General features: G+C 32.4%; 1 protein-coding gene and 1 long non-coding RNA gene across 5 annotated transcripts in view; both read right to left on the reverse strand.

The window, feature by feature from the left end:
* The window catches only part of LOC148236060 (uncharacterized), a 533,956-nt gene that overhangs the window by 161,215 nt on the left and 345,031 nt on the right, over positions 1–27,710 (reverse strand). For 2 of the 4 annotated variants that reach the window (XR_015809456.1, XR_015809459.1), the window contains exons 1-2: positions 11,249–11,832; positions 11,096–11,167 (exon numbers count right to left, since the gene is read on the reverse strand). The exons of the other annotated variants lie outside the window; for them this stretch is intronic. This is a non-coding gene — a long non-coding RNA (uncharacterized LOC148236060). Of the gene's footprint in view, positions 1–11,095; positions 11,168–11,248; positions 11,833–27,710 lie in introns of those variants that run through there. 4 annotated transcript variants of the gene reach the window in all.
* On the reverse strand, positions 1,659–5,168 carry SoxN (SRY-box transcription factor soxNeuro). Its single transcript, XM_088185176.1, has one exon. The coding sequence runs from the start codon at positions 3,998–4,000 to the stop codon at positions 2,807–2,809; it is 1,194 nt and encodes a 397-aa protein (XP_088041302.1). The 5' UTR covers positions 4,001–5,168; the 3' UTR covers positions 1,659–2,806.

The following is a 27,710-nucleotide window of genomic DNA, read 5'->3' on the forward strand; positions in this document are numbered from 1 at the left end:
TAGTATCGCTACTGCAATTGATGTTAAATATACAATATTAATACAGCAACGGCAAAATCATATTTAATAAAACACAAGAGCGGTTTTGTTATCGTAGGAATTTGTAATATATTGGGGTCGGTTTTACCCCAATAAAATGCGATGCATTAATATTAAACTTATGTCACATGCCACCAACCCCATATACACAGGTTAGAATAAAGATTTGCATATAGCTTATTCAAATGAGTTATTAAAAATATAGATTTAAGTCAAAATAACTACATTAGTATAGTTTGCACGCTTACCCGCGCGTTTATTACATTCGAGCATGTGAGTGATGATTAACGGCACGATAAGACAATATCATACACCAAGTATTTTAATAGCAATTGTCCTGATACCATCGGCTGGTCCCTAAAGTGGCGTTTTAAAAATATCAATGGGATTAAATCTTTAGTTATCATAACCCTTTATTTGGCTTATAGTACAGCTAACTGTACATCGATACGGACAGATAATAAATATATTTTTATCTACAAACGTATATTGTTTCACTTCTGAATATGCTAAAAATATTTTATATTTAAAGTTAAAAAAATTTCATAAATAATTATATAATTTACGAATACATTTTTCTATTGTACTTTTATATATAAATATAACTGTTAAATGGAACAATGAATATTTATTAAAATATTTTTAATTAAGTCCGCGTCGTAATGTAATATTAGAATCAAGTTACATAACCGTTTTTTGACCACTCTGTGTATATAAATTATTTTTAACTTATATACATATATATAATAAATTAATTTGTATCACTTTTTTTTAAATGAAATGTTGAAAAACCATAAACTTATTTTTATATTTAATTAATAATATGTATTACAAACAATTTTTACACACAACGATAACAGTTTTATAATAATAAAATTAACACACTTTATTTTATTTGCATACTTACACATAATTTAGGGGATTGGATGCGCTAATCTCCTCGAATGATCATCGAATATTGCTTCGTACGCAACTGCGCCCCCATCACGGATTTAAAAGCAGATTTCAGCACACAGAAAGACATATTTCAGATTTCATTGAGGGGGTGGAATAAATTAATGTGCCATAAACAACGCGGTATCTTTTCGCAACCCCTCGTGCCGCTAGATTTTACCACACTAAAGCGTGTTTGTTTTAATACAAACTAAATTAAACGACCTCGATTAATGTATATTGTGATTTTTAAACACGCTGATTAAACAGTTGTCGACATGTCAATTGGAAATAAAAAACCTAATGAATCATCAGCACAATGACCGTCTTTATAATCCGTCGCGTACGCGATATGTGTCTCGTTTTAAAAGGCCGAAACGATAAACGTCCATTATGGCCAATAAATATGATAATAAACATATCGAAGAAGCGGAAAAATAACGCATAATCAAACGACAATTTGAGAGGACCGAAATTTACTATGCGGAGATTTACTTTTTTTAGATTAATATTTTAAATGTACCATATAGGTATTTTTTTTTGTTAAATACTAAATACATATATTTACCGATTAGCTTATCAATTATTATTATTACCTGAAAATATTTTTGGACAACGAACGATCCACCGTAGGAAGAAGGTCTTCAGGATTGATTATAAGGAGGCACATTGATATAAAACACGTCTTTTTAACTTCAAATCTCATATATTTTTATTCACTGACTATCAACACTCACTGTTATAATGAAAAAAATCGCATATAATTTTTGTTATCGTCTCGTTTATAGCAAACTGTTTTTTTTAAACTTTGTACAATATAGTGAGATAATGAAGATACATAGTGGAATGTTCGAACGAGCGTCCGTCGCAGTCAGTTCGCGTACGTCTTAATTTTTGCTTACGTCCTATTTAATTCGTTACATACTACAATAATATTTACAAGGGTTGTTCGTATATTCATCTTTTTGGTTTGTACGCGCGCCAAAACACATTTCGTTCGTCCGCACTGCGCCGCCCATCGTTTTCTTTATCATAATTTAAATTATAACCATTTTCGCAAATCGCGCTCGCAAGCGGCCGACTAACAACAACAAAGTAACGATTTATATATATTTATATGTAAAATAAAAATAAAATGACACACGATTGTCGCGCTTCAAAAAAATAAGAGTCGTCGCGTTGACGCCCGAGATCGAGGGTACGTTTGAACAAAAAAAAATCACTTCGCAAATCGAAACATTATCTAGAGATTTTAGCGAAAACGAAAAAGGTTTTAACGGTCGCCACCGGCCGTCGGTCTCGGGCGTCAACGGGATTAAATGGCTCTTTTCCGCAGAACCGTAAATTTACCGCGAATCGCGTCTTTACAGATAAATATTTACAACGTTATCTTAAAAAAAATATGATTAAAAAAATAATAATTGAATATCGGGAAAATTATCCGCGAACGTCGATTCAATACGGTAAACTTAACGCCTATAACCGCTAATTTGTGATTAGATTAATTACAAAACGAGTGCACTCAGGCCGAAACAATGGTTAAATTGTACAATTCTCATGGTTTATAATAGGTTCATTCATATGTACGCATATTTATAATGTATTCGCATAGTTTTATATAAAAATTAATCGAACTCCGTAAGTAAAATAAAACCTTAGCACATCCTAATATTTACAACAGATACAAAGTTCGCGGGGGTGAAAAAGTGGAACTAACGAAGAGTCTTCAGTCCGGTCGTCGCGAGCCGGGGTCCGCGCGAGCGCGAGCACTAGCACGACCGCGTCCAGTTCAGAGCGGCGGGATGTCGATGTCCTGCGAAGGAAAAGCCGCGTCTCACATGAGAGGCAGCGCACGCTCAGGCGCGTAAAGCGCCGGCGCGCGCTGTTCGGGCTCCGGCACATGATACATGTTGATGATGTGACTCAGGTCGGGCTGGCCGAACTCGCGCTTCATCTCCGGGGGCGCATATTCTCTCTTCATGGCCGACAGTCCTTCGGGCGCTCCGTATTCTCGCTTCATGTGCGCGCCCAGTAACGCGTGCGCGTCCACGAACTCGCGCTTCATGGGCGGCCCGGGGGAGAGCGGCTCAGATTTCGCGCTGGACCCGCTGGGACTGTGCGACTGGCACGATCCTTGAAGCGCATATCCTCCCGGCGAACCCTGAGGCCCGTACGGAGATCCCGGCTGCTGCACGTAAGGAGAACCCTGACCGGGCGTCGCTCCGCTGCCGTACATCCCGTACCCCGAATTCATATAATTTACCGATCCGTGCTGCATCTGACTCATATCGTATCGAGGATAGCCGTATCCGGCCTGCTGCTGATACGCGGAAGGCTCGTGCATCATATATCCGTTCGGCATGTATCCGTTGGGCATCTGATACATATCCCTCGACGACGCCGGGGCTTGAGAAGGCGGCGCTCTCTGCTCGGACGATGACAGTAAACCTCCGACGCCGACTCCGAGGGGGTACTTATCTTGCTGCTTTTTCGCCAGAGTCTTAGTTTTCCTGCGCGGTCTGTATTTATAATCCGGATGCTCCTTCATGTGCACGGCTCTGAGTCTCTTCGCTTCGTCTATGAACGGTCTCTTCTCCGTCTCGGACAAATCTTTCCATTGAGCTCCTAGCCTTTTGGATATTTCAGAATTGTGCATTTTAGGGTTGTCCGATGCCATCTTCCTGCGCTGGCCGCGCGACCACACCATGAACGCGTTCATGGGTCGCTTCACTCTATCCAAATTTTGATTTTTGTTGGTGCTGTTGTTGTTATTGGGCGGGGGCGCGTGAGACTGGTGCTGTTGATGTTGGTGCTGCGGTTGATGAGAGGGCATGTGCGCCGGAGGCGAAGGTCCGGTCGGAGAGGGGCCGTGCAAATGCGGCGCGTGGAGCGATTGATGCTGGTGCTGCTGCAGTCCCATCATGCCTCCGAGTGCGCCGAGAGAGCCGTACGAGTGGTGCAGGCCGTGATGCGGCGGCACGTTTCCGTGCAGGCTGCCGCCCTTCAGGTCCGTCTCCATCGTCAGCATGTCGTCTTCCCTGGGCGCGTACAGTTTGGCGGAATTGCGTCGAGCGGGCACCGAAGAGAACTTGGCCGCGGAGGGCGCCGGTCACTGGCCCGCGGGCATATGCGCGAGAACGTAGCTGCAGTTCGCGTTCGCGATAGACACCACCGCGCGCCTCGAAGTGACGACTCGTTGTGAGTCGGCGGCGGCCGCGGCTGCGGCTCTCCCCTCCCGCGGTCGCTCGCCTCGCGCGCTCGACCAATCGAAAATGAGAGGCGGGGCGCGCCCCCTCCAATCGCCGCTCAAGGGCAAATAACGAAAAATACGAAAACATTCCCCTCCGCGACAGCTGCGCCGCGCACACCTGACTTTTCCGAGTTCGCGCTTTTGATTTAGCTCGCTGCAACGTGCGATTGTGCACAATATTCTATCTACATACGTGCACAATCTTCACGGTGCTAAAAATAATTTTAATCGATCATTATAATGGGCGAAACTCTAAGAGGCACCTGTTTCGAACGACACCTTTGAATCGTTGATAATGGCCGCGGTGGCATCTGTTGCTTCGCTCGCTTGCGCAACGGACCGCTGAAAAGCATTATGTATTCGTATGGATTTGCTATTCTCGCGCACAATGACGCTAGTTTTATCCCGTTTTTTGAGTGGCGCTTTCGATTTCGTCGGGTCGAGTGCGTCGACACGGGTTTCGCGTCAATTATATGAAAGAAAAAAAGAGTTAAAGTAAAATGAAAAAAATATTTTTAATTTTACAAAATGAGATTTTAATCTCATTTTCAGAAAAATGAGCGGCTTAACGGACTGCGATCTTTTTAAATAAATTTCATTAAATAAATCGCATCTTTTATATTTTATTTTACAAAATTTTACACGCATTTGTTATAAGAATAGCATATGTATATGCATAATGAGCGTAAATGCATGCGTTTGAAATATATATACTCATATAAATAAATAAATTAATACAAATTACATTGTTAAGGCTTTACAATTAAGCTGTCAGTAATATAAATAATATGTGGTTAGTAAGCTCCGACTCGAAAACCAGTAATAACGACTAATTTTTAATTACATAAAGTAATTAGAAAAATACTGTTAAATAGGAATCTGTTTTATTCATCGATTATTAAATATTAAATAAACAGATTATCAAATATTTATAACTAGCCCAATAAATACCAGTCGACTACAATTATTTTAAATAAATACAAGATGGAACTTTTCGAGAGAAAAACCCACATTTCTTTTTATCTGAGGTTGAATTCTTAACTTTTAAAAGTTATCCCGCAATCTAGAAATACTGTTTTTCTCAATACTCGAAATATTGAATATAATATAAAAAGATTAGGTATAATATTTTGCATGCAAAAAAACTATTATTAGATAAATATAAATAAAAATTAAGTAAATTTTAATTTTAATTATTTAAAAAAAATTAAAAAAGCTTTTTTTTTAAAAACCAATTCAAAAAATTGTACGTAGATATTTATTCACCTTATTTAGACCAGTGGTTTCCAATTTTATTTGACATTATTGCTTATTTAAAGATTTACATTAGTCAGTTATGCTTTATCAGTATTTAACAAATTTCATCTAATAATTTAAATATAATTTGGGAGAAGCAACTTTTTTATAATTGCTGGTGGTAAATGTAGCTAATTATTTTTACAAAAAGGTAGCGTGAAATTTTGCTATGTTTTAACAACAAAATATTATAATTTTGTAAAACAGATAATAATCTGTAGCGTTGCATTTGGAAGCGTGTGCTTATTTATATATCTAAATGTCTAAGACATAGATATATCAACGACGATAGATATAATAACCACTGTAACCACCAACGGTTATAAAAAAATGATGTTTTCTTACCAGAAAAAAACTGTAAAATATTTGCCTAACCCACAATAACCCAATAAAATAGACTACGGAGACTAATAAAAATATCCAACAATTTCGTTATAAGCATAAGTTACTTTTGAGTTGAGATGTAATAGTTATTCTAATAAGAATTATATTTGAACATAAAAGTTTAAATATTTATTTTATTTCGTCAATAATTTGAGTATTTTTTGACATTTTTACAGAAATTTCACTGGTGATCTGAACAATGTGCATCTTTATAAGAAGCATTAATTTAAATTGTATAATATCTTAAGCTAAACATATTATTAGTACTTTAACCTATATTTTGTTGAGCCTTATGTGACTATATAAATATCGACGTTTTACATAAATGTGATTTTATATAAAACCATATAGCAAATACCTTATATTAAAAAGTTATCCGATGATTTAGACTACAGTGATCCGGAAATTATCGCCAAAATCTTTAACCCACTGTTTATTCTTTCTCTTATTAAAATTATAAAAGCTTTTTTTTAAATGATAATCACTGATATTTTATTTTTATTTGCTAAGCATTGTATTGAAATATAATTGGAAACATGAAAATATTTAGAAATGTAGCAAATTTATTTATTATAGAAGAATAAACATCTTATAAAAAAATGTATTGTGCAAAAAATTCAGATTTTTTCTCATACACGTATACCAACAATTCAAGAGCCATTGAAAATATCGCGAATGATCGATATTTTGGTAACTTCTGATTTATAATATAGTCTAACTTTGACTATTGTTTTTTTTAATAAATAATAAATACGAATAATTATTTTTTGGGTTTTCATTAAAAATATGACAGAAATATTTTATCCACATAACCATATATATTATTATTTTATAATATTAATAATAAAGGTACATATTGTAGCTAAGTTTGCTGCTAATTATAAAATATAATAATAATTATCAAGCCTTCAAATTAAATGTATTATTATTAATGAAGGCAACTCACATATAATATTATTAGTTATCAAGAATTTAAATATTTTATTCATTAGCTCGTAGGTATGTATTGTACGTACATTGTACGTTTAATTAGCACTCGCTAATCATAATTTATAATTGGGTTTAATTATAAAACACAAGTTTAGAGAAGAAAAAATCTCGTTTGCGCAAAATGAAAAAGAATACGTCTGAAAAGATTTTTTTTTTAATCTTTTGAAGTCCACCACAATATCCGCGTGCTTGCGGCGCAGAACGTCTTAAGCGCCCTCAACGAAATGATAAATTAAAAACATTAATTAACACGAGATATAATTGTGAGGAGAGGCTCGACGTCGCTCGTCTCGTTTTGTGGCCGTACGCAAAGCGAATCCTTATCAACATCACCATAAGGACTATATTGGACTAAAAAGACTTGCGTCGCGACGCAGTCCGCCATAATGCGGGATGCAGTTCGCAACGATGAGCAATTTCTCTTTTCACACCCCGCGAATTTACCACTTTTTCCATTATCTAATTTTTTAATAATTGCCATTTTGATGCGGAGCGTGAACACGGAACGTTTCGAGTTTTTTTCGCACTCGCGAATAAAGCGACGATGCATGACATACACACACTCACTTTGCAACGCGATGCACTTTGCATAGGTATGCATTTACTATTGAGTGTTTGTAGAACAGTTATTTTCAAATAAGACAACTATGTATCAATTGATGAAGAGCTAATGAATTAAGTGATTGTATATCTATTCAATTTTAACATTTGGTTTTAAGTTAAGAACATTTAAATTCTTAATAGAATCTTACTTATATAACTTTGAATTAACTTTAATTACTATTACTATTATTGAAAATATCATTGTATTCCATTGAGAGACCTGGTGGCTCCTGCAAGAGTCCTGGCCGCAACGGGCAATAATAAGGGACGCAATCGCGACTCTCTAGGCCCTAGAGAGTCGCGATAGTCGCGACACTTTCAACTGCGGCTTTAGAACGCCCTAGAGTCTAGGGCGTTCTAAAGCCGCAGTTGAAAGTCGCGAAATATTCATAGCAAGTATACAATAAAAATTATAAAAGGCTAGTTCATTATTGTGATATTTAGAAAATATGGAAAAAAAACTTTAGGAGAAAACTAGATAAAATCTATAAATTCAACAAAAGACAGATATTTATTACTACCGGTATAGTTTGATTTTAAAAATAGCAATATAATTAAGTCTCAAAAAAATAGTAAAATAAGAAGATATATTTAAATTAATGAGTGAATAATAATCATTCTGATTTTATAAAATTTATAATTAACGATTTTTAGTCAATTTTAAATTATTATGTTTAATTTTTAATTTATATACCCCAAAAAAATTTTTTTTTTAAATTATTATATTAAATTGAATAAAAAGTAGGAGAATAGACAGATAATAACGTTCTAGTTGACTTTTTTTACTACAATGAGATACTGTTTTTAGTTACAAATTTTTTATTAGTTTCTAAAATATAACATTTTCAAAGCATTGTTCATTATATGTATTATACATTAAGCATGAATAGAAAATATAGTTTTTGAACAAAAATTATTCTTTATAATTTTTTAATGGCACCGACTCAAATGTATTGGTAATTATTTATTTAAGTCTTCCAATGCAACATAAGAGTCATTATCCCAATGCGTTACAATGGGGTAAACATGATTAATAAATACTTAGTAAGTAGTGAGATGCCAGACTGAAATAAAAATCAGTAAATTAGTGACTCTATTTTAATAATAAAAAACTATTATTATAGCCTACAACCATTAGACATACACAACCTAATATGATTTTATTTTAATTATTCATCACGATTTTATTTGTAAAAAAATATATTAAAAACATCTCTCTCCTACCAATAAAATAAATATTCAATAAAAATGTCTTATATCGAAAACAAGGCCCGGAAAATTTATCACTCGCAATTCACCGCCAGCAATTAATCGTTAGCAGTTTACCGCCACGGCAATTTACCGCATACAAATTTATAGCCTACAAATGTTCGCTAGCATATATAATCGCTAGGCTATTCATATAATTTGTATAAATTTATTGGTCATTCAATATTAAAAGTAAAAAGTTTCTATAGGTGTTACTTTTAGAATTAGATTTATTACCGGTTTCATCAGTTCGAGCATCGAGCCAAGTTTGGTTTTGTTCTGCATTATATATACCATTGTGCAACTTAGACATTTCCATCTCGCACGTTAGAGTGATTCAAAAGAAACGCTAGGTCCGCGGGCACCGTTCGCGGGACTTCAGACGCGCGTGTGCTGTGTTTCCTGACTTGTTATCATTTATGAGTCACTACGATGTATTCAAATTTACTTGAACTTAATTACATAGTCACCGATAGAACATTTTTATATACCACACTGCATAACACAACAAACAAAATAACTAGGATCATAGTTTACAGGTTTGTATACACTGAAATATCACCACTGGGCGTTTTCCCAATGCATTACAACTGAATAAACACAATCAATAACTACCTAATAAGTAGTGAAACACCAGAGTTAAATATAATTCCGTAAATATAATTTTATTTTATTTTTACGAGGAAAACTTAACTATGTAATGAAAATTTCTCTTCTTAATTTTCCAGACAATATTTTATTTTAATGGAGATACGCATCAAAAAAAATAATTAAATAGTTATTAATGTATATAAATAGTTTAAATAGTAAAAATTAAATAGGTTAAAAATGTGATATGCTTATGCTACTCCATTCATTTTATTAAAAAAAAATAAGAAAGACAATCATTAATTTTTATGATGAGAGTTCTTTTAATCTAATAAAGTTTTACCTAAAAAAATAGATAATTCCTGATTTATAATATTTTAATCTCAGTTAATAAAATTTGTAGTCAGAGTAAAATAAATCTACTTGTTAACTAATAACTAAAACATAATGTATATTTTTTTCGTTAAGCAATAAATTTAAATTTAACAAAACGTGTCTACCAGATAAAAAAATCATGCTGGCGGGGATCAATGACATTACTATGTTTTGATACAATCACTTGCAAAACCAATTTATCAAAAAATTGGAAATTACATATTTAATTAAAATATTGCTGGTAATAGTTAATATTAAAACATTTATTTAATTTATGAAATTAGATCAAATTTAATAAAAATAAATTCAAGGATATTGGTATTAATTATGTTAAGCACAATAGAAAATCTGTGGACGTGATTTATTGCATAGTATTTATTATTATTATATATACCATGCAGTTCACTACTAATATAAATTAACGTTTGGTTATTAAAAACTTAATATTATATTGTATTGTTTCGTGTCGAATGCTAAAGTGCAAAGGAAATATAATACATATACTGAAAAATCTATCGCATTATTAGCACAACACAGAACTTCCAATTGCGTCATCTTCGGGTCAACGATGACCCGAAAGTGATGCAAGGTACACGCGTCACCGTGACACGTCAAACATTTTCGTGACAAGACTGTCAAGATTTTATTTATGCTAATCATAAAACCGTGTATTTATACCTATATACATATAGACGACGTTCGCATAAATTGCATGTGTAGATATTTGTATAGAATATCTGACAAAGAGTAATTTAAAAAAAGAGTCACTGTAAACATCTTTATATGTGTATAGCTAGATACAGGTGTGTATAAGGGTGGATAATATTTTAAAATATTATAAATCGCGAAAGTGCGTTTAACATTATGACAATAAAATACCTAATATAACATTATCATAAAAGCACTAGTTCGACATTCAAATTATATATTTTGTAAGTGACCAACTTGTCTGAGTATCACGAGTGCCAATTAAACGAAATAAAAGACGGGCATTATTTCAGGTTCCCTTTGAAAAACTCCAACGATTCGCCTCCCATTTATTTTTTGCTATCCCTTCATCCGAGCACTCGACATCCCGCAACTCCTGGAGGACCTCGTTTGATCACATCGTCACCTCCGCTCACAGGGACATTCATCACCACGCTACTGGAAAATACTGACAAAAACAACACTGCGCGTTTTGCAATTAATTACTCTCCCTCGCCTAGATAACTACCTAGTTAATTCTCGGATGTAAAAATCGTGATTACGCCTTTCATAACTGAGGCGTTCGTCTGATTTAACGTTTCAAGTATATTCTAACATCTACGTATCTATATATTTATCTAAAATAATTTATTTTGCGAAAACTTTATCTTACAATAATAAGAAAAAATATCAATCACTCACTTATAGCAGTCTTGCCACTGGAAAAACAATAGTGGCCAGTAAGTTATTTCATCTAGCAGTGTCGTTTTTTACCTAAAAATAAAAAAAAAACACTTGTCAAGATTATAAATAAATCACTTTGATGTGATACACTTTGAGAAGCTCAGAACAAACTCGCGTTTGGAAGGCAAAGGATCACTTTTGCATAACATGGGCTCAATTATCGGAGTCAGCTGTCCGTCAGCTCAGCGGAGAGTAGCGAAATAGGTGCTTCTTTGTGAGAGCCAGCCAGGTTGGCTGATGATGAGCAGAATCTGCGTCTGATATAACGGCGCATGTGTGCGCTGCACAATGGCTGTCACACGCATCGTTCGTTGCCGTTGCCCCACCCGTTGCTGACGTTTCGGCTGCAAATCAACAACTCATTGTCAGGGCATCACGCACGGAACGAATGCCCGGGCACGCGGTGAAATTTCAATCGACACGTTTGCAATCAACGACTCAGTCGCGGAAAAGTGTCACACTCAGCGAGACTCACGAATTGGGAGAATAATGCCGTGGATTTAATTGAGACGATGGCGAAAGCTGTTATATGAGCTTTCGTTTGGTTACTAGGTATAACCAACAATTGAATATTTCATTTGAAAAACAAATGCATTTAAAAATATAAATTTTGCAATAGAGAAAAAAACATAAATATTTTGTAATTAAAAAAAATGTTTTTTTCAATAAAGCATTGCATATCAAAGCTCCCAAAAAAAAAATGAACTAATTTTTGATATTCAAAAAATCTTTTAAAGAGCTACTTTTAGCTTTTAAATGTGAGAAAATCTAGGTAAACCTAATCTGTGATGATAATCACTAATTCCGATCTCCCAGATACGATAGATATGTAAAACGCTAAGACCCATACAGAATTCGAACCCAGGTATTTCAGGTCCGCTACCTAGATGTATTCTGTACCTAATGCATGAGTTAAAGCAAGTCACTTCCGCAGATATTAGGTCACTTTAACGATAAAAAGTAAATTATTTTAAAACACGTATAAAGGTCCTTCATCACAAAAATATTTTTTCTTCAGTGATGCTATATACTTTTCAGAAGGAATCTTGTTTATCAAATTAAATACAAATATATTATAGGTTTATTTCATTAAAATACGTTTTACCTATAGCTATATTATATGCATAGTTTCCAAAATTGCCTCAGCATGGCGAAGAAAGATTTATCAGCGAGGATGGCGATAAAAAATGCGAGGCGAGCCAGTGTCCCGCAGGCAGTGCAATCTAGCGGAAGAGTAGGAAATCACTGGCCAACAAGTTTTATTGCACGAAAATAAAATATGAGAAATATGCAGTAGTAAAGTGAATTTTATAGTACCAATAAGCTAGCCCTATGTACCAGCACACGTAGATTTGCGATACAGGGCAGAGGGGAAGAACCCTTTAGAATGGCTATTTTTCAAAATGCAAATTTCTCACTGACCACAGATCTTAATTTATTTTTAATAAATAAAACATGATATAACTAAATATTCAGCTTTTATTTTATTTATATAAGATAGTATTATAATTCTGATTAAAATATTAATTGTATGCTTAATTAACTGTACAATTTTTTCATCAGATTTCGCCAAAAATGCAATGCTATTATTGTATGATTATGAATACATCGATTCTTATTGCATTTTGCCGACGAACGATCCCTTACTAAAGGATCCTAATTGATTCTTACATGTTGACCGGAAAATGTTCGAGAAAGTCAGAAAAAATGTTTGCCAATCGTAATTCTTAGAGTCGGTCAAAAAATGTATTATGTCAGCCAATGTTTTTGGAGTATTTATTACTAATGTTCATGTTTATTAATGTTCACATTATGAATAAAACAATATATTTTGTGTAAAAATTGTGAGGACCACACAGATTCCCACTTTTATGGGGGATCTTATACTTGAAACTTGCGTTAAAATCTGTGACCAAAAATAGTCATTCATCAATAAGGATAAATTATACAAAGCCCTCGTTACGACTTGAACCTCCATAAATAACACGCGTACATTGAATGAATATTTTTTGTTCCGAATCGGTCACGGGAAACAATATATCGCCGGAAGACAAATAGCACCGCATTGGTCCATCAAGCAATTGTCACTTTCTAAAGGCGTATACTTATTTCGTTGCTATAAGAAGCGAGTGCAACGATTGACTGTATGATTGTGATTGGTCAGCAAGCTTTGGATATTTAAGCCTGGATCCAATGAGGAGAGGGCATTCACCTGACAGATTCCGGCAGACACTCGAAGAGATTAGCAGATGCCCACGGATAACACACTGTCATGGACGTTCACATACTGAGAGGGACTCCACCATACAAGCACCTCGTCAACCTCCGATATACACGCCACCTATAAGACCTCAGAGGATCTTTCACCGACATCATCCTTCCGCCATCTTATCTACCACTGTTTGGAGAAAACATCTCGCCCATCATAGTCTGTTGGAATATGTAATATAATCTAATAAAATTCTCACTAGTTTCCACCTGCTTCTTACTGGCTGCAAAATTACACCCCAAAGGGTTACCAAACCTTAAAAAAGTAAAATTATTATCTAGGTAACACGGTAAACAAAAATAAATAAATAATTTTAAATGCAGCTCATGACAATTTTTTGCGGGCAATGCACCCCAGAATAAACTCTCTTTTTGTACTACCTGCTCTGAATGTAGTTGTAAGCTTAGCATATTAAAACTACTATTTGTCTTCAAAATTGCAGCGGTTACAAATTTTTTAAAATGATTCGTAATAATTTAATTTTTATTTAAAAAAGCATTTTCATAAATTCTGTCTGACTTTTATATCAGAGTAATGTGGAAACGGTTTTACTGGCTATACTGATTTTTGTACATTGACTTTAGTTAATGAAAGTGGAAAAACCTTGTTTATAGAAAAACACAAACGTAGTAGATTTTTTATCGTTTTTATATGTTAAGCTGTAAAAGCTTGTGTAATTCAATATGTAATTTAAGTTTATATGGTTAATAATTTAACAAGCTTTGGCATATCATAAAGTACTTCATAACATCAAAGCTCAATGAAAACCAATTTAAAATAATATCACATAGTTTTCAGGAATGATTTAAAAATAAATATATTTTAAAATATTTTCTATTACAATTGACTGAATTTAATCAGATCAACTCTGAATTTTTCCTTTCTTGCAGACGTGAATTTGATAAAACACGATTCCATCATGAAAATAGACGTCCTTATTAAGGACGCTGTTCTCGATATGCGTCTTTCCGGAAACGTCCACGGGCGTCGGAAACGGACGCTGGAGAGCGACGAAGACGCCGGATGTCGCAACAACATTTACATCATAAGTGACATTTGACACAGTTATCGCGGATACGTTTCCGCGTATGGTCAAGCATTTCATTTATACTATACATATGTATTGCCTACTACATACTCATACTTACACATATGTATATACATATATACATATATTTTATCATACTTTTCGAGTTTACATATAAAAATGATTTATGGCGAATCTTCATGCATATTAGTATGGGCAATAAACCATTAGTGCTCTCTCACCCCTGCGTTGCACAGTGCAAACTCTGGAATAGGGATGCTGGCAACGGCCGAACAAACCTTGGGGTCATTTTTATTTATGAGCGTCATTGACTTGCCGGAATGTCCAGTCGTCCATAATGCATGCCGACGCTGTCCGCAAATGCAATGGTGTCTACCGCCGGTCCATGTTGCATGATGCACAAGATTTTGTGTATTACGTGGGGAAACGGAGAATAAATTATTTAATATATTTAGTGTTTCGAATATGGCATTAAATTTTATTATTGTTATTCAGTAATTAAGGGTTATTATTTCGATAAAATAAATAAATTTAAAATTCAACCCTTTGTATCTTCATTTATTTATTTTAAATATTCTATTGTAACACGACAGGCGTTAGCTCAATGCATTACAACAAGGTTAACATTATAATCACTCATGAAGTCAGAAGTGAGACAACAGTAACATACATATTATTAATCATAAACTATTATTACCATTTACAATCAATAGATGTCACTATGTACGACGTTTATTTTAATTATCTGTGAAATTATAAAATAGAAAAACCTAATATGTGTTATTCGGTCGAAATGATATCTATATAATAATCGATAATTCGACGTAATTGAAAAACACTAGGGTTAATATATTATATTAGACCATTGCATTGTACAACATTTCGTATGTAAAAATATTGAATCTTATTAATATAAAACATATTTAGAAAAAAGGAAATCGGCATGTAATTGTGCGATAATAATCAATGTTGAGTATTGTGTCAGTATCATCCTTTTAATACATATTGTATTTACAACATTAATTTGATATAATATAAATCCCATAAAATCCCATTAATTGTGCGGTTGCGAACTTGAAGAGGTATCGAGGTTGAGCTATATCCGAGTCAAGTTTATGATATTTATTATACCTGGACCATTCCCGTCACGTTTTTGATGTATTGAAACAGTATAAACGATATTTTAATTTATTTTTCAATTTTCCAATCGCTTTTCAACGCCTCGTTTGCATATTCAAATTTATACTCGGCCGTGGCGTTTCGCACAACAAGAATGTCTGGCGGTCGTCGCAAAAGTTTTTTTCCCACAGCATCGCAGATCAAAAAGAAGAACCGCGGTTTTTAACACCTCTGCGATTAAAAAAACTATTTTCTAGATCTCGTTGTCGCCGCAGTTTTGCCGAGTCACTGTTGTTCTCGAGAATCAGCTGGGGCTTCTCCCCTCGGACGTTTCGGAGTTATCTCCTGACACATCTTCGACACCAGCCAAAGACACCGGCGTGGGCTGCATCACGATAAAGCCTTTCGATGTCTTTTGACACCTGATATTCGATATTGGCTCGCCGTCGCTGTCAACTGACAGTGTGGCACAAGTCTTCAGCCGAGGCAACGAGATTTACAGCGGCTCCATAACCTGACGTAGATTTATATTGAAAAATATTTAATTAAATATACATATTGTATATACCATAATCTTTCATAATAAATTTATCAAACATTTTCGATTCTAATATATGTAAGAGCTTTACATTTTTATGTAAATAAATTAATTAACCTATGAATATTATATAACGTTATTAATTTTGTAAAAATTTCTTACAGTAGAAAAAAAAAACATTGATAGCTTTATCGTTTATTTTATTTCCATCAAACGATAAAATAAATATGGCCAACTATCCAATCAAAGTAATAATTCCCCCTCCCGTTTCATAATTATTAACATTCTATTTTTCAGCAAAAAAGTGACGAAATTATTGATGCTGGAATACAAATGGAATTTAAAAAGTTTGGTATGGGTTATTAGTAAAAAAATTCGGTTGCTCAAAAATAGTCGAAATACATAGCCGATTTTCAACCCTTCGAGGGTCTAATCTAGGCCTTTTTTAATTATTTATAAATGACATAAATGAGGCAGTTTTGTATTTAGTTTATTAATACTAATACATCTATGGAGATGAGCTTCGATCAACTGTCTAATGTGTCATTTTACTGATCTCATTCCCCATCAGAATATTCCTATGATCTCCGGTTAGAGAAACTTCCACTATGTACTATATATTTCAGAATCATTTTTGTGAGCAAGTGGATGTTCAATCTATCCATGAAAACACTCGGTTATATTATAAATAATGTGTTTCAGTTATTAGTATTTTTTATAACATATTACTTCATAAAACTCTTGAATCAGGATCTATTATTTATAATCTCTGACTAACCAAATATTCCCTTTAATGGAAAAGGTCAGAAAATATTTTCAAGATATCTATATTTAAGGACATTTCCCTATTATCCGCACGATTTTTTTTGAAAGTTGTATATCGCTAAGCATTTCTTCAAACTACTGAAGGGCGTTCTGTAGTTTTAGTTTCTGGAACGCCTTCGAGAGTCACGATCGCATCCTCTTTTAATCCCCATTAGCAGGCATTGCTCATTCATATATTTAATGTCAGATACGAGCAGATGGACAGGTTCACATCATATTTTTTTATTATTTATTATATATGATACCATAGTGACGCATTTATGGTAATCTAAAAGAACAAAATAATCTTAATTTAATTAAATAAATATATATAACAGTAGCAACAGTGACGCAAGATCTTGGAAAATGTGAAGCGAGGTGTAAATGAAAGTTACACAATTAGGTATACATACATACAATAAAAGTTAACTGACAAATTAATTATAATAATAAAACATTAAATCCAACTGTATATTTTACTTATTTTTAGATATATTGTATGTCTTAATGAACATTTTATCAGCATACCGGTTTTTACTTTAATTTTTAATAATTATTTTACTAAAATTATAATTAAAAATAAATTTTATGAAAAAAAACTTGTTTTATTACATAAGAAGGTCTAAAAATATATGAAAATATGAATGTTTCAGTATAAATAATGGTTAATGTAATAGAGATGGGGCTTAAGAATCAACATTGAAAGGCAAACGATGAAAAATTGTAATAGGTATTTGTGATGGGCTAAAATCTGCAAAACTAAATCTCAAGATTGTCTTGAAATATGTCCTTCTTAAAAAAGCTTAAAATTTGCATTAAAACTTTATAAAATTAGTTTTTAAATGATCACGTTAGATTTTAACCTAAGTAATTTAATAGTAAAATAAATCATATATCGCATTAAAACTTTATAAAATTAGTTTTTAAATGATCACGTTAGATTTTAACCTAAGTAATTTAATAGTAAAATATTGCAACTACATATTTTATTTAAAGTAAATCTGCGAAATATTAATAATTAATTATCTTAAATTTTTTACATGCATTTAAAAGTAAAATATCCAGAACATCTTTATTAATAAAAATTATATTTTTTTACTCCATGAGTTTAAATAGTTACTTACTTTGTATACATGTATTTGATTGTGATTACATTTACATACATATGTATTATAATATAGATGTTATTGTTAGTTATTTCACATTTCTTTTTAAATATTAACAATGACATAGAATATACAGTAAGATCATTAAGCAATGGATTATATATACGTAGTTAAATTATATGATTATTTTTTTATTTTGTAAATATTTTATTTGCTATTTTCATTGCTTTTAAATGAAATTATATTAAAAAACTATTTTAATTATATTTTATTATATTATCATATTGCAACATAAAATTGTTTTATATTACTATATTACCGTTGAATTGAAGTTTACCACCATGGTCTAAGCTAGTCAAGAAAATCCATATTAGACTGCAATGATTTTGTGTATATTATAAAACTTGTATTGTAGTTCTAGTCATCTTTGGATTAGTACATCAATAATAAGAAATGTGAAAATATAAATCGATTCAGTACTAGCAAAACTTTAAGAATCGCTGGTTACGTCTTAGCACAAGGTATTCTATCATGACACGAGCTTCGGGCTATCGACATTTTCCTTTTGATATCCACCGCGGTGTCTAATCTGATATCTAATCTTGTAATTGGTGAGGTTCGACGCGACTGTGACGATCCGAGACGAGGACGAGAGTAATGGGCGTACGTAAAGGGTCATTATGAGCAAAGAGGTGAAAAAATATATATCGAGAATGGCAAACGTCAATTAAACTCTTGGACGCATGTTTTGGGTTTGTGTCGTGACGCGGCCAAATCAGAGCGTCGATGAGCGGCCATTTACATCTGACGTATTCATCTGATATATTTTTTACGTTAGAATATAGTCGTTCGCGGGTCCGGAGGAGTATATGATAAATTGTCCGACTGAAAGTCGTTACCACGGGTTAGAGTCTCGGTGTAGGTTCATAAAGAGTTGTCAGGTGTTATCAAGTCCAAAAATATAATAATCAAATTAGAAGTGAATTAAGTAGATATAGATAGTCTTAAATGTTATTTACAACTCCATATTTTTCAACTTCACAAGAAAGAATAATATGTGAGATAACTAGATATCGATAAGCACGATTGACTAGTGGTATAAGTCGGTGACTAAAACCTGAAAGACCTGGATTCGAATCTCATATGAACCCTAATGTCTATCAATTTATATCGTGTCAGGAATTATTATTATTTTTTTAATTAATTTGTGATTAAAACGAAAAAATAAAATATTCTCTCATTGTAATATTATCATAATATATGCAATAGCAACTATAGCCGACCGAGGATTTGCTGTGCCATTAGTAGTTTTATCAATGGAAATCAAAAAATATTTACTATTATTCAGGTCTCCTTTTAATTGGTACTGTATGATTGTGTTTAATTTCATTATTCTGTATTTGATGACATTTCTACTAATTGATTACTCAGAATCTTTATTTTGTATGTAGTGAAATAGAACTGGTGCACATCTTAGAATAGTTTCTTTATTAAATTCTCCTTCATTGAGGACTTTTCCATGCTATATGAGCATAGGTTCGCCATCTTCGAATTTATACTATATATAGTCATGCAAAAGATTTCTAAATACCAATTTGATTGATAGTATAACCAGCATTATAGACGAGCCGCTGATTATTGACATTACTGACCTAGGTTCGAATCCCATATGGGCCTTAATGTTTTTAAATTTCCATCGTGTCTGAAGGATCGAAATTAGTGAATATTATATCATTATAATTTCGGTCGATTAAAACTATATTTTGTCATACATAACAAAAATATTTAATGATTGCAGGTAAACGCGGAATTAGAAGCATCGATAATTTTTTAGAACGTTTATAAAGTTGGCACAAATGTATCATTATTAATAATATGAAACATTTTCATAATTTATGTAAATCACTTTACTTAACCTCCCTATTTACTGATCATTGATGATTCATATTATTATAAAATAAACAATATTTATCAGCGCATTGTAGGGTGAAGTCAATAGGGTGTTGAGGTATTCTTTCACTTATAATACTTAGAATCTTCCCAGGAAAAAATGTTTAGCGACAGATCAAATTTAGATTCATGTTTCAATGAGGAAACCCTCATTGAAATATGAATCTCGATTGACCGTCCCTGGTCTCTCAGGTGACAGTCTTAAATGGCGGCTAAACGATGCGGCCCGGTGATTGATGTGTTCGAAAAATGGTAAGCCGCGTGACAAATGTATTTGAATGGTGGGACGCGGGGTTCGCTTCCCGGGACGGCTATTTACATACTTCACTGTCAGACCGCGGGCCGCATTTAATAGCCCGCGGGCCGCACAAAACACGATCGTCAAACATTAATGACAGGCGCGGTGCCAACCCTAAAAATGGTCAGCGTATCCACACCCTGCACCTAAAAGAATCGCCTCGCCTAATCCCGCCTATTAATCATCTCTTCTGTTGAGATACGTACATATATATATATGTATAACACCTTCTGATTTTTCACTCTGAAACGCGAAGACAACACATTATAAATAAACATATAAAATGATTAATCTAGTAATTATAATTAATCAATTTTATCGGTAATGAATCAGTCTTTGAACTTTGTTGTCGCTCAATAAGGAATACATTCATGTGTGGCCGAAACCGTTTTCGGTTATCGGCCGATAGTTGCGCACTTTGGCCGTGTATTGACTTCATTGTTAGGTGTCATTGGCTGACGATGACTGTATGTGCACATTGGCAAGTGTCCGCGTGATTAATATGGTGATGAGGAGGCAACGTTTGCCGAAGGTTAACAACCTTCGTCACCAGCTTAGCTTAACCTGTGTGGTTGCATAAGGACTAGAGCTGTGTGTATTCAGCTGCTGAAGGCCCTAACTGCGACGTTGATGATGTTCTACATAACACCTTTGTTCTTGTCCTATACAGCAACATCTATACTCATCAAATTTATATTTGAATGATAAGATTTTAATAATATTATTTAGTTGATATAAAACGTTGCACAAATTAATAATACTATTATTTTAACACTCATTGCACGCGTGTAACAAATATTAATATAGAGGAAAATTTATGTGTCTAACAAACTATTAATCAAATGTTAGACATACGTTTTGTGACAGTCAAGGTGAATTTTGTGTATTTTAAAAATATTATCTGTTGTACCAGCACCAATAAATATATAAAGCAAAGTAATCGTTTTACGTTTAGTTTAAAAATAAATTTAAGTGTTGATATATGCAATTACTGTTAAGCAAATATATAAATGTTCTAATATTAAAATAATTAAAATTAAAAAAATATATAATAAAATCTGTTGTACATATAAAAAATAATAGCTTAATTTATACAGAAAATAATAAAACCTACAAGCAGGCCTGCTAAGAGGGAACAAATTCCCGGGGTCCGTTCTCCTTGAAGGGCCCGACTCATAGCAAAAATATATTTAAAAAAAAGTTAAAAGTGACTTCAAGTAATGAATCTGAACTAAACTACAGTTGTTTGAGATGTATGTATGTACTGATGTATTTCAGGTATAAGTTCCATCAGCCCTTTTTACACATACAAGTAATAAAAGGAGCGGAACATTGCCTTCAAAAGCGCCAACTTTCACAATAAACATTACTATTCAAAGGGACAGAATGTAGTTTTTGACGCAGCTTCGTTTGTGTTTTAAATGAAATGAAAGTTCTAAAACTAATTATAGTTTTAGAACTTTTATTAGGTCTAGTCCAATATAAAAATTAAACCAACTCATCTCTTAGGGTAAAATAAGCGGAAGAATAAATACAGACATCTCACATATTGCTCCATAGTTTGTCTGCATTTAGATACTAAACTATGTTAGCTATCCTTACCGATATTACTATAAACTGAAGAGGGCTGAGCAAAGTATATTCAAACCGAATTTTGGTCAATAGGGGAGCGCAAAAAACAATTATCACTTCTTAGACGGTCTTCCGTCGCCGTCGCAGTGGGAACGCTCGTCACCGAGCGTTCCCACTGCGACGGCTCCGGCACGATTTTATTGCTTTTGACGTGAATTTTTGACGTCTGAGAAGCGATAATTGTTTTTTGCGCTCTCCTATTGGACAAAATTCGGTTTAGATGTACTTTATTTTATTCTCACTCGTAATATTTTTATAAAAAGTCGTTTCCGCCGCGATGACACGATTTTATTGCTTTTGAAATTCACTATATGACAGAAAATAAAACGTCTAATTATCAAATAAATATTATGAATAGATTTTTTAATAATTTTTAATGCCTAATTAAAATATTTCGCATAAAATATGATTTCAGAAAATATGTCGCAACGGTGGCTAATTTTTATATTTATTTGTAGCATAGAAAGGTTTAATTCGTTAAAAAATATATAAAATGTCATTTTTGCCATGAGGCCCGGAATCATCGTTTTTCCAAAGCCCGAGTTCTCTCTCGGTGGCCTTGAAAAACTAGATATAACTGTATATTTTTTATGGGAAAAATTTTCGTATGCTTTCTTTTTTATTTTAGATATTTGTGTTGCTTCTATTGATAATGGGGCCTGAAAATTGTTGTAAGTTGATATGACTTGCTATTTTTAACATATGAGATTTTCATACAATATATGATGGAAGCAAAGTGGCATTATTATAACATTTCCACCCAAAATTAGAGTAGCTAATTAACATTATTATTATCAACCGAATTATATTGAAATAAGATATGAAACATTAACACGTTTCTTGAAAACGATACCATTACATATTCATACAACTAATTAACGGTACAAACACAACGAAAAATTATCGATATCAAATATGACAAAGCTATCGATTTCTATTGTAAAATATCACTTTCACTCGTTCGGTCTTGCCCAGAATTATATCACATATTTTTTAATAGGCATAGTAGAAGTGGGAGCGTATACGTAACTATAACTTGAATCTTTGTATCTTTAAAAGCAGTATTTTGTAGTCAATCTTATTGCTAAGTGCTAATAAATTTCACATTTTCTTTGAAAGCTCACGGGAAATATTTCATCGGCCACATGACAATAATGTAGGACAGCCCATCGATGGCCAGCGTACGTCGTGAATATGTGTCTCATCTCGGACGGACTACTGAAGCTGATTGATCCTCTTTGTCGGATGCTGGACCGCCACAGCGGGATGTTGCACCGACAAACGGAGGACCGCGCCGCCAATCAATCGGACCCCTGGGGCCATCGGCCCTTCGGCTTTAACTTGGAACTAATTATGTTATACCACCCGACACATTCGCATTTTTACCGATATAATTAATATATTCAATCGATTTAGGAAATCATTTATCAATCGATGTTCCTTCATCTTGCTCGCGCACTCCATCGCATAAGGTTTTAACCGATGTATTATTATATATGGTAACCTTCTTTTTCTTTAGCTGCTTGTGCTTAATACTACCAGCATACTGATAGATTAATAATAACGTTATATTTTTTTACTAACATTTCAGTGAATTCATATCAGAATAAATTTTCGCAGATATATATAAATATGTTATAATATTTTTATAAAATATAATTTTACTGAAAGGCACAAGTGGAATCATATTCTGTTTAAGCCATACGCATAACTTGATATTATGAAAGTTTTGCAACTAACTTTAGCTTATAGCTTTTATTAAGTCAAGTTGTATTATTTTTTAATGTATGCAATTTAAAATACAGAAACGTTTTTGTGGACTATTTAGTTTTGGTATAAATACACTTGTATTGTATATCAATAGCGACCATAATATGGTACTGTTACATATTACATAATAAAACAACGTTGATTAATATTATTTTCCGTGAGCTTAAAAAATGCGCTTCTGGCAATTGAAATTTTCACACAAGCAGAGCCGTAGCTCGGGGGCGAAAATGATATTTGGCCCCTCCCCTTTATTTAAAAAAATACAATCTTTGTATACGTTCTCTAAGGGAAAATTTCTTAAATGTTGTTAACATTCATTTTCACAGCAGTAAATTTAAATATATGGTTACAACAATTCAACAGTAAATACAATATTTATTTAAAAGCAAAATATAATTGAATTATATAAAATTTACTGATACTGAACATTATTTATAACCACTGGGCTTAATAAGCAAATGAAAAAAGAGTTTTACATAAATATCCACTTAATCTTATAACAGCAAATTAAATAACACATAAAATGACACAGCACCAGTAAGCAAATACACTATAATTAACACTAACATACTTTTAAGAAAAAATAATTTACAGAAAAAATTATAAAAATAACAGTTAAAAGAATCTGCATAAATGCTTATTATTTTATCAGCACAACAGTTTAATAACACAATAATCATAAAATCTGAATTTTTATTGTATAGCAATCACAATTCAACGAATGAACGAATTAACGAAATGACCAAAATTACTGAAAAAAATACCAGAAAAAAACTCGTCTAAGAATATGAATATTTCATAAAAAAATATAATTTATTAAAAACGTTTTATGTCACTAAGCATTTCTTAAAACTATTTAAGAGTGCTGTGGACAATCTAATTATTCTTGAAAAATTTATGTTTTTGATTTCGAAACGTCTTTGAAAGTCACGTTATAATATTCGTTAGTTCCAAGATACGATAGTCTTAATTTAATTAAAAATATTACATTTTTTATAAAATAAAATTGGTAAATAAGCAAAAAAAGTTCTAAAATAGCAAAAGTATTATAGAATATCAGCAAATAGTTCCAGGTGAGTATAAATAAAAGTTTCGATGTCTGATGGATCGCGTAGGTGTCAAGGCTCTCTCCAGAAAGGAATAAATCTAATAATGGCCGCTTGGATGGTTTACATCCACCATTTTCCATCCACTCTTCGACACAAGGTCATACCGTAAATGTGCTTTATGACGATGGAGTATAAATGTCAGATTTGACAGATAACGCTTTGATGACCATAAAAAATAATAATAATAAGCAGCGGTAATGATGAGTCACACAGAAATCATTAGACGTGTCGCGGGTTTTTTACGGATCATCGTTTGAGTATATAGTAAAAAATATAACGTTTATTTATATATACATAAATATATGTACATACTGTACTTACTACAAATTAAAATTAGAATAATCAATATTTTTATAAAAATTACGCAATCGCTCAAGTTTATTGTGTAGATAAACATAATAGCTATTTCTTAATTTAGGCTTTAACTAATTTTATAACGGTACAAAAGTATTTAAAAATAATTAATTATTAAGGTGGCGTAATAATTTCATATTTACAAACATAGCTTTCGTTTAAAGGTTACTTTTATAAAAAAGTCTTACAATCTATAATAAAATTATTATTGTGCTCTAAACGAAAAGGTCACTTTAAATATAAGTATAACATAAAATTGTGAACAATTCTATAAATATTTGGACTAAAATGCCCAATTGACTTTTACTGAAGCATAATAATAAACAATATTTGTATTACTTAAAGTAATTGCTTGAAATGATTTCCTGTTATTTTGACGTTTTTTTGCGGCGTTTAAAAATTTATTTTTTCTTTGTCAAGCTTATTTCATTACAAGCGATCTAAATTATATTTATATTTGTTGATCTTTCTGTAAATATGTTTTTTTTTATGTCTCGGTAATGAAACATTTTAGAATACAATACATTTATAAAGTCTTTTTTATCCGAAATTTGTATTATTTGATACCTACATTTAAAATTATACCCTTTTAACTTAGCACACTGTTAAAACGTGACCTTATCTAACTCGCTATTATCCATTTTTATTTACATAATTCGTCACGTTCATTTATCAATAGTTTTTAAGCATTGTCACGTATATAATTGATTATATACAATTATATAACAATTGTTTTATTATATCTATAAATCCGATTATAAAATATCATTTAATTATGGACATATTATATATTTAGATGTTTATTATTAAATACTAAAATTATGCATCGTTATGATAAAAAAATAAAACATGTTACATCAAAGAAAAATGATTGACTTTATCGTTAATAACAAATGTCAGCTGAGTAAAGAGCTGTTTCTTATTAAATTGTAATGTATGTGACTTCGATTGATTAAAATTAAGCTTTTGTTTATAATCCCAACTTAATCTTAAAAACTAAGGTAAGATCTTAAGCAGAAGTTTCAAGTTTAGCTAAGATTTATTTTAAATCTCGCCTTTAAAAGTCATATAAAAAAATTTAAATTACCATTATAAATATAACTACAAATCTGATTAAATTTTGGTTGAAGAATATATCATTAACTAGCACGATAGTGTTTATAAGTTATGGTTTAACTAATATCTCAAGAACAATTTTCAAGCTTAGTAAAGAAACTTGAATATCAAACAAAATAAGAGTTTTAATAAATATCATATAACCATTTTGTTACTAGAATTGTATATATTTTTCGTCAAACTGTTGTCAAGTGATTTTCGTGGAAGTCAAACTGTTCGTTAATAATTTTATTCCTCAAAGATTCTTTTAAAGCAAAAGGATTATTTTTTTTAAATATTTTTCTAAATGCTGGTAAATTTTGGGTAAAATGTATACTATCATCTTAGCTTAAGCTTAGATTCTAAGCAAAAGTTTGAAGTTTAGCTAAGATACTTTACTTGAGAATCAATCATAATAAGAGTTATTTTGATTGCTCCTCAAATAGTCAGCACGATATATCAGTGGTGTAAGTTAAAAATTAACATGTTAAAGATTTGGGTTCAATTCCCATAAAAGCTCTAGTGTTTTTTTTTATTTTCCAATAATGTAAAAATACGCCGAACCTGCTGCTACTATTTTTTTGTGTTAGTATATGTATTTATTTGGCATAGTCATTTATAGCAAAGTCTGTAAGTTGCTAACAATTATTTGGCGGGGATCTAGACTTTAATATTGGGTAATAAGATTTTTTATTTTGATTAATATGTGTATCAACTAATGCGCTGATTAGCTTTCAGTAGATTTCTGAAGTAAATCCACCTATTTTTTAAATTTAATGTTAAAATTATCTAAACAAAAAATTGTAATAATATCTTAAAAATAAGATATTATTTATAAAGTAAAATAAATTATTATTACCATGTTAGTCAGTCAACATATAAATAGTTGTGTTTGTGGTAAAAGCCTTAAACTTTGTAGTGTATTTAACATTCCAACACTTATTGCTAAGGCTATGGATTACACATTATAAGATAGAGCCTCAGAGTCTGCCGAGGCGCGAAAACAATGACGAATCACGGTTCTAAGGTTTTCTTAGGTGAGATGACTGCGCTCTTTGTTATACGCCGATCTTTCTGGTCAATGTTAAACATGCGAAATAGGTAGAAAAACGAAAATCCACCGACAAACACCAGCGAGAAAAAAATCGCATTATTGTGAAAAATAAAATCGGTGCGCGCTCGGTAAATCCTCGGGGGATTAGTCGACGCAGGGCACAATGGAAAGGGTGGAGAGGCGATTGTGAAGTGAAAATAATTCGGTGCACCATTGTGTTGTGTTAGTCCGGAAAAATAACTATTGCTAATTTCATATTTCGACCGAATATCAGATTATTACTGAGTCATGTTCGACAAATCTGCGTTCAAAAGAGCTGATCTTCAAAGGTATGCGTCGACGATTTCATTAATGAATAGTAACAATATGTAATTTATTAATATAATTTTGACATTAATTATTACTGTACTAAGCTTTAGTCTTAAAT

Source organism: Plectrocnemia conspersa, unplaced genomic scaffold (assembly GCF_051122295.1).
Source record: "Plectrocnemia conspersa isolate PC_06_02 unplaced genomic scaffold, ASM5112229v1 ptg000004l, whole genome shotgun sequence".
Classification (NCBI taxonomy): domain Eukaryota; kingdom Metazoa; phylum Arthropoda; class Insecta; order Trichoptera; family Polycentropodidae; genus Plectrocnemia; species Plectrocnemia conspersa.